This window comes from Plectropomus leopardus, chromosome 6 (genome assembly GCF_026936395.1).
Source record: "Plectropomus leopardus strain MGB_pleo_1.0 chromosome 6, ASM2693639v1, whole genome shotgun sequence".
NCBI classification, from domain to species: Eukaryota; Metazoa; Chordata; class Actinopteri; order Perciformes; family Serranidae; genus Plectropomus; species Plectropomus leopardus.
The window spans coordinates 21,724,919-21,738,011 of NC_142181.1; the positions used below are offsets into that span (position 1 = coordinate 21,724,919).

Genomic DNA, 13,093 nt, shown 5'->3' on the forward strand with positions numbered 1-13,093 from the left:
TATGCATTTTTTTAATATTTAAAAGAAATATGTGTACTATTCTAAGTAAAGTGAATGCCCATCATAACGCCCATCCATTCTTGTGAACTTTGTTGTATTGGAAAAAAGATATCCCCATTGGTTTCCACAAAAGTATGTTCACAGTTCAAAAGGAAAAATAAACTTTTGTCAGAAATGAAAGGGTTATTTTGGAAAAAGGGGATATCCTGTGTGACAAGTCAGAGTTAAGAAATAAAAACGTCATTTTCACTTCCCTCCCCATTAGAAATAAAAGAATCTTCCACAGCCTCTGTTTCTCAAACCATCAAAATGGACACAGTCATTCACCTCCTTGGTGAGTTTTCTTCAGTTTATTCATATTATCTCCCCAATTTCAATTAATTTTTATCTTCCTTCATTTGTCTAACGCTTGATTATTTTCTCTTTTCAGTTCTTTCGATGCTACCACAACTTGTAGCACCTGAAGGTATGTATCACATTTTTTAAATATTATGGAACAACTTTGCATAATATAAACATTTATAAGTACACTGTTCTGTATCAATAGAGTCAGTATCTTTAGCTTATATTTCCACTGAAGAGGTGACATTATGTGATTTTAAAGGATGAGTTTGTAGGATTTAGCAACATCTTGTGGTGAGGCTGCAGATTGCAACCACCTGAAAAGCCCCTCCCCTCACCCTCCCTTTCCAAGCTTGAAGAGGAACCAAAACATTCTCCCTCCCAACTTGTCAAATACCAATGCTCAGTCAGTGGCCCTAGACATCACGTTATAACGTGGTAGGTACCCCTCCACTTTAGGACTTCAAGGGACAGCGTCTCAATGCTTGTTACATGCATTGCATTTTTGTGTTTTTTTTTTTCAAAATAAACCTCCATTTTCACAGGAAATGCATAGTTTCTGTATTTAAATGTAAGTCTGGAGCCACCTCACCTCCCATCTGCCATACACAGAGTTCTGCTCTTTATACTACAGCAGCTGGTCAGAGTATCCAAAAAATGTCATGGCCCAGTGTGTCTCACAATGCTGCTGGAGGTCAAGTGCCACTGATCAAGCGTTGGTATTTAAAGAGTTAAGGGAGACTGTGTTGTCCACGCTTGCAGTAGAACCTACGGTGGCCTTCAGGTAAAATAAAAATGCAAAAGGCCCTCTTAAGCCAGTGCTTGGTTTGTCTGTTCTGCGTTACTGTAGAAATATGGCGGTGGAATGTGGTGTCACATAAATTCTCACTAAAGAAAACTTGGCTATGAATATTTAAATTTTACCAGTAGATCTACCTAAATCCTACACACTAGTCATTTAAGTGTATAAGTTGAATATTAACATAATCATAATCGAAATGATGATTTCGATTATTTTGGAATATTCTTCACTAATTAACCCATTTGTTTTTGTCTCCATAGCTCAGCTTATGACCTCGTTCAAAGCTGAAGTGGAGATAGTGTCAGGGGATTCAAGGGTCTTCTCTGGAGAGGGTGTCCGGCTGAAATGCAGCATTCCCGATGTCCACAGGTCCTCCTGGAATTATCTGTGGTTCAGGGGATCTGAGCAGCTCCCGCAGTTTGGAGAACACCTCATTCTGTGGAAAATGAAGGTCCAAGAGAGTGGGAAATACTACTGCCAAGGAGTGAGGGACACAGTAGTGGGAAACATACACACCCTCCAAAGTCTGCCTTTGGAGATTAACGTGGATGGTAAGATTTTGTTTAACCGAAATCTCCTTGATCTCCCTTTCTTCCTCTTTTCCTACTTCTACTACTCCTGTTAACTAGAAGAATTGGGAACTACGAAACTCTTGCTGCCTTAAACTTCTTTTAAGATTTGTATGGTGCCCCATGCGTGCCCCAGAGAACATCAGTATAAGATCACAAGATGTCATCTCGATGTAACTTTCTTCTCTGTAATGTTTTTTAAGGAGGGTGGGCTATTCTGCAAGTGTCTCCTACACCTGGACTTGTAGGAGACACTTTAATGGTCACATGTCGCATCCGAGGCACACCCCAACTTCATGAGGTGATTCTGTACAAAGATGGCGTTGAAGTTATGACACAAAGTGGCCTCAACCCACATTTCTACCTGACCAACTTGACCCTTGAGGACCAAGGAATGTATTCTTGTAGGGCATCCTGGGACGCAGACAGACGTACACGCTCCGTAATTTCAGCTGACACTCCACTGCAGGTCTCAGGTGAGTTAATATACTGGGTTGAGTAAATAATAGGCATATTGGAAAATCCAGTTTTTTACTTTCATGCCAAAAGTTAGATGAGGAGATCAATGCCATTCTTCTGTCTCTTCATTCAATACATCACGAAAGCCAGTTTACCCTTTTTTGTAGTGTAAGGGCAAGACAGCTTGGCTAACTCTGTTCAAAAATAAAATCTGTCCACTAGCACCCCTTAACTTCACTCATGTTGACATGTTTCATCTTGTTGTGGTTGCAGGATGTTATGTGATGGACTATTTGTTCACATTTGTTCATGTGATTTGGTTTCATTGTGAAGCCTTGTATACTTTGGAAAGTACTAGTCAAAGCACTTGGTCAAGGGCTAGACTTGTATACCACATAACCACGTGTAAAACCACATAATGTTGTGTTTTACGAACTCTTCTCACTTCCAACTCGTAAAATAGCAATGCTTTGTCAGTGAAAACTTTACATTTTCTGTGAAAACTGTTGTTTATTTTGAAAAAAAAACACTTTGTGCATCTAAAACTAATTGGAGATGTACCTAGAGCATCATGCTTAGACATTTAGGGGCACTGACTACATGTGGTTATTTGACAAGTTGGGAATGAGAATGTCTTGTTTTTACAGCCACACTGACTGCTTATTAAAGGGCTACAGTCAGCAGCTAGTAAATGTAGCTTAGCACAAGTAGAAACAGCTAGCCCAGCTTTGTTCAAATTAAGATAAAAATTTGCATACCAACATCTCTAACTGCACTTAAGTGTTTTCTATAGATTAAACAAAAGAAATACACAGTGGTAACTGGTGGTATTTAGAGCAGCTGGTAGGCAGATTTTTTTTTATCTTTGGACAGATCGAGGCTAGCTGTTTCCCCTGTTTCCAGTCATTACGCTAAGCTAAGCTAAGCTAACCTGCGGCTGATAGCTTCATATTTTGTGAGTGTTGTCAATCTTCTCTTCTAACTCTCAGCAAGAAGGAAACTGAAAAGCCTTTTCCAATATGTTAAACAATCATAAAAAATAGGATTTTGCATAGTTTTTCCCAGCCTGATTATTTCCCTAAAATACAAAAGAGAAGAAATTTTTAAAAACTTTTTCAATGTGTCATCAATGTTTTTCTTCCCTTACTCTAATTTAGAGGTTCTGTCGCAGCCAATTTTGGAGATTGTTGCCAATGACAGCCTGATTCCAGTAAATAAGATGAAGCTCATCTGCCATGTCCAATACCATGCCCATGCTCCTGCCCCTCCAATACACTACTACTTCTACAAGAATAACAACCGTCTGGGAACAGCAACCTCTGAAAACCATGATCTGGTCAAACGGACTCCAGGCCAGTACAGCTGCAGGGCCAAGGTGCCTGAGTTGGGCATCTCCAAGTGGAGTGAACCCAAAAGCATGACAGGTACTCAGAAATAAATGTAACCTGCTGTGTGTCCTCGACTGAAAATTTAAACCCTAATCCTCTTCTTGAGTTGTCAAAACTGTGAATCAATGCGCATCACTTGCGAAACCTCTGAGGTCAACTTGTCTCTGACCCAATAGGACCACAGACGATGAGGCCTCCAACTCTTCATTTTAGAGACCCACGGCCTTTAGCTCTCCTAATCTCATCCCCAGACCCTCCCCTACCTCCTGCAGCTGAGCCAACCACAGCCTTCCCTCAACGATCCACTGCTACTCTTACTTTTATTCAGCCTACTGAAGTGAGCTCCCAATTGCCAGATCCTACGCTGAAGCTATTGCCAGTGCCAAGCACTCTGCCATCTACAGTTCAGTCTCAAACTGCCGCTCCTTTCAAAAGATATGAGCTGTCCAAGGGATCAGATGATATGGTCAAAGAATCAGGTGACTTTCTTGAAGGATCAGGTGACTTTCCCGAAGGATCGGGCGACTTTCCTGAAGGATCGGGCGACTTTCCTGAAGGATCAGGTGATATGCCTGAAGGATCAGGTGATATGCCTTAGGACTCTCCAGACACTGTCCTCTGGTGAGAAGTTATCATAACTCACAGACCACTGCAGAATTAATTACCTTAAATTTCATGTCATGATCTCATCTCTATAAAACTAACATGATCAGTAGTGTTAGGAAGATGTCACACTGGCTAAAGAAAATAAAACATTGCATAAAACCTACAGTGTGTTCTACTGGTTTTTAGTTTTCAATGAACTCTTTTTACAACCCCATTGTACAGCAACACTGCTTACATATTAGAAGTATTGGCATAATAACAAAGACAGTGGATTTACAGTAATAATAATAATACAGTCACAGTGATATTTTCACATACATCATATATTTGTATGCCAGGTTTAGAGTTAGGTTTATAGATAGCTTAGGTCAGTGAAAGTAAATGGACAAGAAGCAGAAGTCAGATTAGGATGAAGACAACTGTGTATGAAGAGGCAGCGGTGAGGGACATTTTTATATCAAACAAGGGAGGTGAGGGTGAATGGACTGTCTATGTTGTTCAATTGGTGGCAAAACTGCAGGCAGACCACCAATAAACACCTCAGGCAAAGTGTATTGTTTAGAAACGCTCTATAGCTTGCAGAGGGTAACAGGCATTCTTAAAAAAAAACAAATAAAAATCTCTGCAAAGCTGAATTTAAGATAGATGCACTGGTGGACAGCACAATTTGAATAAAATAAAAACAAAAACACCTGCACACTGCCTCACTTATTGCTGGTATATTTATTAACAATGTTTTGGTCTATAAGGATATAGACAAGCGTCACAACAGTTTCATGTAGGTACATAGATGCAGGAGAGATTATTATTAGCTCTTTTCAAATCTTTTCATGGAGTGATCTTTAAATGCCTTCTTCCCTTAAAGGTTCAGTGTGTGTGATTAATGGGGGTTTAATGGCATCTAATAGTGACATTGCTGATTGTGACCAGCTAAAACTTTTCCCTGTTAGAATTCCTTCAATGTTGATTGTTTAGGAGGTTCTTATAGAGAGTGAGTCAATCGCAGAAGTCTCTTCCTCTCAAACACATAGTACCAGTTGATTAAAACTGGCAAAACATTGAATAACGCAGTTTTGCATTAAGAATAAGTGTTTTTCAATGCTCTGGTCATGGAGGAGCTGCGAACTATTGTCGCCGATGTGTAAATGTGAAAAAAAGACAACACGAATGGCTCTACTGAGAGCCGCTATTTAGTTTGTTGGCTCTGGGCTACTGTAGAAACATGGAGGTGCAACATAATGATCTCATTGACAAGTACCTGCTTCCTAAATAGATATAAGTCACTCATTCATTGATTATACAATCAAGAAAAAATTTTATATTCCATTTCTCCCCAAATATGCCCTTAAATCCTTTAATATGTCACTTAATTATTGACCTAATTTTTGTGGTCCTGATAATTTACCACATCTTTAAAGAACTACTGTGATGTGTATTTAAATATCTGGTGAAAGTAATATAGATCAAAACACTATAAATAAAATATACCAGAAGTAAACAAAACTTTTTTTTCATCCGGTAGGTAACAGGTAAAATAAGAAGATATTAGTGAGGTGATAATACAATAAACTTGATCATGATACTGCCAGTGCTCAGGTTTTCATACCAGTGTAAAACAGCTTTCGGGCAGTTATTAAGTAAAGAGTTAAGTGTAGCACCACCAGTAGTTGTCCTTTTGAAGCTGAAATAGTCCAGCAGAGGAAGAGTTTTTTAGCAGAGGATCAAATGTTGTCTGAGTAAAGCAGAAACCCAGAGAAGATGCTGTCATCCTCACTGCTGGCATATGCCCCATTCCAGTCTCTGAGCGTCTCCATCCACACCTGATCACCCACCGCCAGCCGCAGCACCACCAGAGTGGATGCCTGGTCGATGTCTTGACCGTACAGAGAGTCTCGGGTCCTTACCCGCCGTGACCCGTTCACTACTAGTGTGGCTCGCAGTGGCTGATTGCGTACGGTGATGTGGAAGGAGAAGATGTAAACCCCAGCGTGGACACATGTGAAGCTGTTGGATGTAAGATTGAAGTGGTTCTCTTCATTGTAGAAGACTTTGTCGAAGCGGACTGGGAAACCAGAGGGAGGAAAGGACTTTCTTGGAGAGATACCCACACTGAAGGCTGAGCGTTTCTGGGGAACCCCTGATCCCTTTGCTCCTTTGAGTCCACGAAAGCCCCGGTCACCTCTCATCCCAGGGTAACCTCTGTCCCCTTTTGGCCCAGGCATCCCTCTTATTCCTTGTGGTCCCTGAGGTCCTCTAAATCCTGGTTCTCCCGGTGGTCCAGGAGGTCCCTGATCCCCTCGGATGCCTACAGGACCTGGGGCCCCGTGTTTGCCATTTATTCCAGGAATGCCCATCCCTCCTGGAATGCCAGGAGACCCAGGATCCCCTCGCTCACCTTTCTGTCCTCTCTCCCCGAACGTGCCACACTCCCCCTTATCCCCCTTGTCTCCTTTAGGACCCAACTGAACGGCCTCTCCTGGAGGTCCAGCCGGCCCCTCTTTTCCAGGTTCTCCTTTCTCACCAGCACTCCCATTCTGTCCAGGTTCCCCTTTCACCCCGCTCTCACCTTTGATACCTTGCAACCCTATTTCACCTTTCTCACCTTTTGAGCCAACTTCACCTGCAAGTTAAGAAAAACTGTGTCAGAACTGCTGAAGTTCTGAAGAAAATATAAGTCAATTCAGCAATAACCTGAAAGTTTGTACCTTTTTGTCCTGGTTTTCCTGGGAGTCCTGGTGGGCCACCCACCCCGCTGCTTCCTCTGTCACCTTTATCCCCTAAGACATTGACATAAGAAAGCTAATACTCAATGAACGTCAAACTTATAACATAACAATAAGAATAAGCACGATGAATATTTCTTTTTTGAAACTGTGCTACCAGGTGAGGAAGATGAATATATTTAACAGGCGAGTAAGTGAACTTACTATACTGAATCACCGTTGTGTAAACTATTTCTACATTACACATTCAAATCTGTAGCATGGCCTCATGAAGCCAAAGTAAACAATATTGTAATGGTATTGTTTTCAATTTATCACAATAGTGTTTAATTTATTCTGTTTGAGAGATATAGATATGATAGCAGTGTGCATCATTAGGCCTAGGGTTAAAATAATCAGTTTTGAGACAAGAGAACATGGCTTGGAGTGCAGTGTTTTGAGAAATTTAGCTAAAGTTTCAGTGTGTTTAAACGACTGGGGAAAGCTATAATGAGATTTTACTTGCCTTTGTCTCCTCTTAACCCCATAGGACCGCTCATTCCTGGTGGTCCAGGTAAACCAGCTGCCCCTGAAAGGCCTCTTTCACCTGGTGGCCCTAGATAATCCAACATGGGGAAAGTTCAAAATTTTTAAAGCAAACATTAATTGATTGAGTCAAAACTATTTTTCTTTATAGCACTTTATTGTTGAATCTTATACCTTCCAGGCCTCTGTCTCCCTTTGGCCCCCTGGGGCCTCTCTCAGGTGGACAGCACTCACAGAAGTTGAAGTAGCACTCATTGTAATCCAGAGTGTAATTCTCAGGTCCAGCACCAGGAGGCTCAGTGTTCTCTGTGTAGTACTGCGGATAGACCTGATTTGGATAGGTGGTCCTCTCTGTGGCGGGCTGGGGCTGGGGCTCCACAGGATTTGCTGTTGGCACTATCTTGTGAGTCTTCGGCATGCTGGTGGTCACAGGGCTGTGCACGGTGATGTGTTGGATGGGCTTCTTCGTGTACTGGTACTTTGGCTTCTGTGTGGTCTTAGCTTCAGCACAGGACACCACAGTGAATGTAACCACGACTACAGCCACAAGAGTTGACGGACAGGAGAGAATCCTCATGGTTGACTGGGATCTGAGAACAGATGAGTTTATAAGCTACACAACCCTTCTTCTGCTTGTCTGCACTTATTTCCTTTTTTGAAAATAACATGCTGATTAGCAATACATTGATGCAAAACACTCAGCACTATTGAGCTTTCTCCACTAAGCTACCATCATTCTCAATATTCTTTATATAATTTCATTGTTTCTCTATCTGGTCATTTCCCTCACTGTCAATTTCAGGTTGGAGCTACTCTGTGTATCAGTCATGTGACATTGTGACTGCAGTTTGGTCATCAAAAGCTGATTTTATGGTCAGCAAATTCTGCTGCTACAATGTTTGACCGCCACGAAAACATGCATCCTCATCATCTTCGCTAAGGTCAGTATGCCCCTCAATTTAGATTTGCAATTCTTGAATTATATTATCATTTAATCCATCATGCTGAAATTCAACTTTCTGTGAAAATGATATATTAAGCAAAATTTGTGTGACTCACCCAGTTATTTATAAGTGGTATGGTCATTTATCCTCTCTGGCTTTGAGGCAGCACCAGGAGCTCCAGGTCCCTCTGATATCTCTGCCAGGCTTGGGTGAAAGAACATCCCCACCAATGAGGGTGTTTGCTGGAAGCACAGGGGGAGGTCTGAAATCCAACTACGGCCGGCTGGAGCCAACCCAACGAGAACCACTGTGCTGTGGCCCATTCTCTGTATGCCTGTAGAAAGGTGCTTTTGTGACACGGGATACAGCGCCCGCCAGCAGCACTCCCTCTCTGCAAGCTAGGTGAGGAGCAAAGGCCGTGGGGCAATGGGTCATCCGATATGGGAGGCATTCCTCCAACATCCAAGCCACTACCCAGGCTCTTACAGTGGGACAAAGTCAAGCAAAGAGTGTTCTGTGACAGAGGCCAGGGCACTACAACAGCCTTTCTTCAAGCACAGCTTTGGACAGTACTTAGCAGGAAGGTGCAAACTGCTTTTTTTACATATCTTTTACATGTAAAGTGTCACCTAGTTGCAAGTTGATGTTTGAGAGTACAGCTTGATGACAGCTAAATGACAGCTAGGAGCCCCCTGGTCTCTGAGGTCCCCGATATTTATTTTCTTAATGAAGAGGAGACAGTAATAAATTAAAACCTAAACAAAAACTGACAAAAATTAGCACCACTTACTCCCCCTAACAATGCATGCACCCCCAGGATTCTGTGGTCAAAACAAAAATTTCTATTTTGTGGTTGTATTTTTATCAATTTGTACATATCCCACATAATCATTAGCCAGTAATTCATGCATACCCTATTTATTTTAGAAGGGTGGAATCATGTGACCAATTTCAATCGGAGTAAACAAGTAAGCGGTAGCCGAGTAGTCCAGTAAGGAGGTAGGTTGGGGTGGTTGGAGGATCATGAAACACAGGACTTTCCCCATGAGACAGGTGTTCAGAACCATTTGAACTTTGAGTGCGCTGTGAGTCATATTAAAGTATCTTGTCCCTATGTTTCTTTTCCCTAAATCTAACCACAGTGACTTTACTTGCCTAAACCGAACCACTGTAACTTTAGGTTATTTATGCAACTTTAAGTTATTTGTGAGGCACTAATTCATTGGATATCATACAAACTGTTGCATGAGGATACGTTGTGCATTTGCTTCAAGTAATATTTATGTACAGGTTGGTTCATTACCATTTAAAGTGGTAACATGTTAAAATGAGGGTGGGCCCCCAAAAGTCTATAAGGGGCCCTGATCAGCAAACTGGCACGCACCACAGGGAGCTCAGTATTTACAATCTTCTTGGTTAAAATCCAGAAGAAAGCTTTAGCCTTAAGAGCACTGATAATCTCCTCACTCAACAGTTATTAAACCTGAGCTGTTTGTCAAAGGAACCAGCTTATCTCCTTTAAATCAGTGCAGTTGCAATGCTTGCCTGATCACTGTGACCGACTTTCTGCACATGATCCCCCCAGACTGCTGGCAGCTACATTTGCTAACTATGATTCATACTGTGTTCCTAGACAATGATGCATTCTTACGGTGAAACAAGATAGCATCTGGTTTTCGTAGAGAAGTGATTTTCTGGTCGCTGTCTAGTTGATCTTGACTGGCCAGTAAATGAATGTTTGAGCAATGGACATGCCTCGGTTGTCAAGGGCCTCTCGTCCTTAGAGGGATCTATGACCAACTATGAGTGAGCAGAAAGTAGGGAAATGAAATCTGGGAAACAGAGGGGGGTAATGGTGGGACAAGTGTTACTAAATAGGAGAAGATTGTGTTTATTTAAACTATTTTTTATCTTCTCACGAATACTTTTCTTCACCTCCTCGCCTCAATTTACATGCTCTTCTTCTCAATTCTTCCCAGCAGCTCAGGTGAAGTGTCCTTGACTTGCCCCTCCGTAAAAGACAAACAGATGCAGTGTAAGATATACAGCTGAGTCCTGAGAGAGGGGCTCCTCTGGGGTTCTCTGTGCCCTGACCTCAACCTCGTCGTCTCTCGACTCCATTCAGACTACACACAACAGCAGCGGTCAGCTTACAGTGCCCAGTTGGTCACTGAGGACCCAGGCGCTGCTCACCTGTCTGTTCATTTAACACTGGCACTGGCCCTGCCCTCAGCCTCCATCCTCATACACTATAGAGCAAGGGATAAGGAAGAGTTAACTTACTCAACTGGTGCAGCCAAGCAAAGAAAGGACCAAAGATGACTCGGATGGATGGTGGTGTATTACCTTACATTAACCCTATTCATGCAAAGGTGGTCTTGAAGCTGCAGTGAATGTGTATAGAGTAAGAGCTGAGGTGGGAGTTATACAATAATGCAGAGACTTGTTTTGCAACCAGCACAGTCACTCTCTGTATGAATATTCCAGTACTAGCAAGGCCATAGATAGTTTTTGTTCTTTTCTATTGGATCTTATCACAGAAAATCTAGATGCTGCAGAATTAGCAGCTAATGACTTTGGCAAGAGATCTGCTGGCAGTGAAGACACTTCTCATGTAGTCTGACTACAAAAGCACTCTCTAACGCCACACTTTCCCCAACAGGCCTCTTTGATGTTAAGGATTGGTTTCTAATGGGCTTGAAGCTTTCAATGTTTTTGAATGAATGTTTTGGGTTGAGTTTTTGGACTTATAGTTTTTTGTTTGTAATAAATTGCTGATTGAGTTAGATTATTTTGACATTTACTGTTGAAAGTGAAATTTGGGGGCTTCTTTGTTTTAAAGGCCATTTATTAGGGGAATTGAAGCTTCAAAGTAATAGTTTTTCATATGTTTTCTTCTTGAGATCCAAGGCAGTAATTATAATATATGATGGAACACAGCACCACCAAAATTTAAATACGCTCCTCCCCACAATATACTGCTAAAAACGAAAATGTGGTATGCTATGAAACCGCTATCAAAAATATCCATTAGCAAATAAAATCATAATCATAAATAAAGTTAAGCAACTGCCATTATTATTACTACTGGTCCTAGCATTACAATGTACTTCAGTTCTGCAAATTGTTTGTCAGTGTGGTGTTGCCCCAGCCTGCTGTGGGCTAGTACAATCAATGTCAAATGCTGTACTATGTCTCTCTCTATTATTCTTTAGAATGTATTAAAAAGCAGATAACTAATATTTAAAATAATATGTTACAAAGGCTATATCCCTGTTGATTTTTATACTCTTGTAAAGTGTAAGTATTTTGCAAAAAGTGTTGCAAAAAAGGGGTGTAAAAAAGTCTTAAAAAATATAATAGAAATAGAGTAGCATGTCAAAAAAGGCCAGAAAAGTTGCAGTGTACTTTGTGAACTAGTCATAAAAACATTCACAGTATAGAATGTATAAATGCATCATAGAAAACATGTCTGCTATTTTGGACGACATGCTATTGTATGGCTTTTTTATGCCATTTTGAGCAACATGCTATAGTATGACTTTTTAATGCTATTTTGGATGACATGCTAAACCATGACTTTTTGTGCTATTTTAGACAATTTGCTATAATATGAATTTTTGATAAGATTTTGAATGAGGTATTATTATATGACTTTTTATGAGAGCATAGTATAACTTTTCTATGCTATTTTTGACAACATGCTATAACTTTTTTTACATGCTATTTTTGATGACATGCCATAGTATGAGTTTTTACACAGTTTTGGATTACGTGCTATACTATGAGGGTTTTTTGCTATATTGGACAATATGTTATAATATAACTTTTTTGTGCTATTTTTGTCGACATGCTATAGTATGACTTTTTCATACTATTTCGGACGACATGCAATAATATGACTTTATTACGTTGTTTTGGAAAACAGGCTTTAATATGACTTTTTTTATGCTATTTTGGACGGCATGCAATAATATGACTTTTTTATGCTATTTTGGACAACCTGCTATAGTGTGACTTCTTTATACTATTTTGGACGACATGCAATAATATGATTTTTTTCATGCCATTTTTAACACATTCTATTGTATGACATTTTTATGCTATTTTGTACGACATGTTATAGTATGACTTTTTTATGTAATTTTAGGACTACATTCAGTAGTATGACGTATTTATCCTATTTTGGATGACATGCTATATTATGACTTTTTGTTAATTAATAATTTTGATTAGAGATCAACAAATGCCAACATTACAAATACAAGTGATGTTCAGCTCTTTTCTTTTTAAAAATGTTGAAAAATGTCAAAATATGACATGTCGCAAAAAGGACTGGAAACCACATGGTATAGCATGTTGTGACACGTCATAGTATTAAATGTCGAAATAATGATCAAAAACAACATAATTGAACATGTTGAAAAAATGACACTACATAGTAGTGTGTTGAAAAATGTCAAAATAGGACATATCAACAAAAGGGCTGAAAACCACAAAGTATAGTATGTTAGGAAATGTTATAGCATTTATGATGATGATGTCGAAAAAATGCTTAGAATAGCCTGCCAAGACACACCATAGCAAAGAAAGTTGCAAAAAGAGCCAAAAACACCATAATTTCGCATGTTGAAAAAATGACCAAAAATTCAAGACTATAGTAAGGCAAAAATGTCAAAATTTGACATGAGCCAAAAACTGTTGAAAACTGCTGGAAACAGCTTAGAATAGCCTG

At 40.2% G+C, this 13,093-nt stretch overlaps 2 protein-coding genes and 1 long non-coding RNA gene across 4 annotated transcripts; 2 read left to right on the forward strand and 1 right to left on the reverse strand.

Moving 5' to 3' along the window:
• Positions 1–265: 265 nt before the first annotated feature.
• On the forward strand, positions 266–4,329 carry LOC121943037 (high affinity immunoglobulin gamma Fc receptor I-like). The gene is made up of 6 exons (XM_042486404.2): positions 266–334; positions 431–466; positions 1,405–1,695; positions 1,917–2,189; positions 3,330–3,596; positions 3,737–4,329. Exons 1-6 carry the CDS (start codon positions 310–312, stop codon positions 4,156–4,158), a joined length of 1,314 nt encoding a protein of 437 aa, XP_042342338.2. The 5' UTR covers positions 266–309; the 3' UTR covers positions 4,159–4,329.
• Positions 4,330–4,763: 434 nt separating this feature from the next.
• On the reverse strand, positions 4,764–8,027 carry otol1b (otolin 1b). Its single transcript, XM_042486876.2, has 4 exons — positions 7,589–8,027; positions 7,395–7,484; positions 6,872–6,943; positions 4,764–6,786 (listed from the first exon to the last, which is right to left on the reverse strand). The coding sequence occupies exons 1-4, from the start codon at positions 7,989–7,991 to the stop codon at positions 5,888–5,890; spliced, it is 1,464 nt and encodes a 487-aa protein (XP_042342810.2). The 5' UTR covers positions 7,992–8,027; the 3' UTR covers positions 4,764–5,887.
• Positions 7,999–11,146, forward strand: LOC121943354 (uncharacterized). 2 transcript variants are annotated; one of them, XR_015776820.1, is made up of 3 exons: positions 7,999–8,355; positions 8,521–8,760; positions 10,341–11,146. It is a non-coding gene; the product is annotated as an uncharacterized LOC121943354 (long non-coding RNA). The 2 variants fall into 2 exon arrangements; XR_006105846.2 differs by having other exon boundaries at positions 8,525–8,760.
• Positions 11,147–13,093: the final 1,947 nt, after the last annotated feature.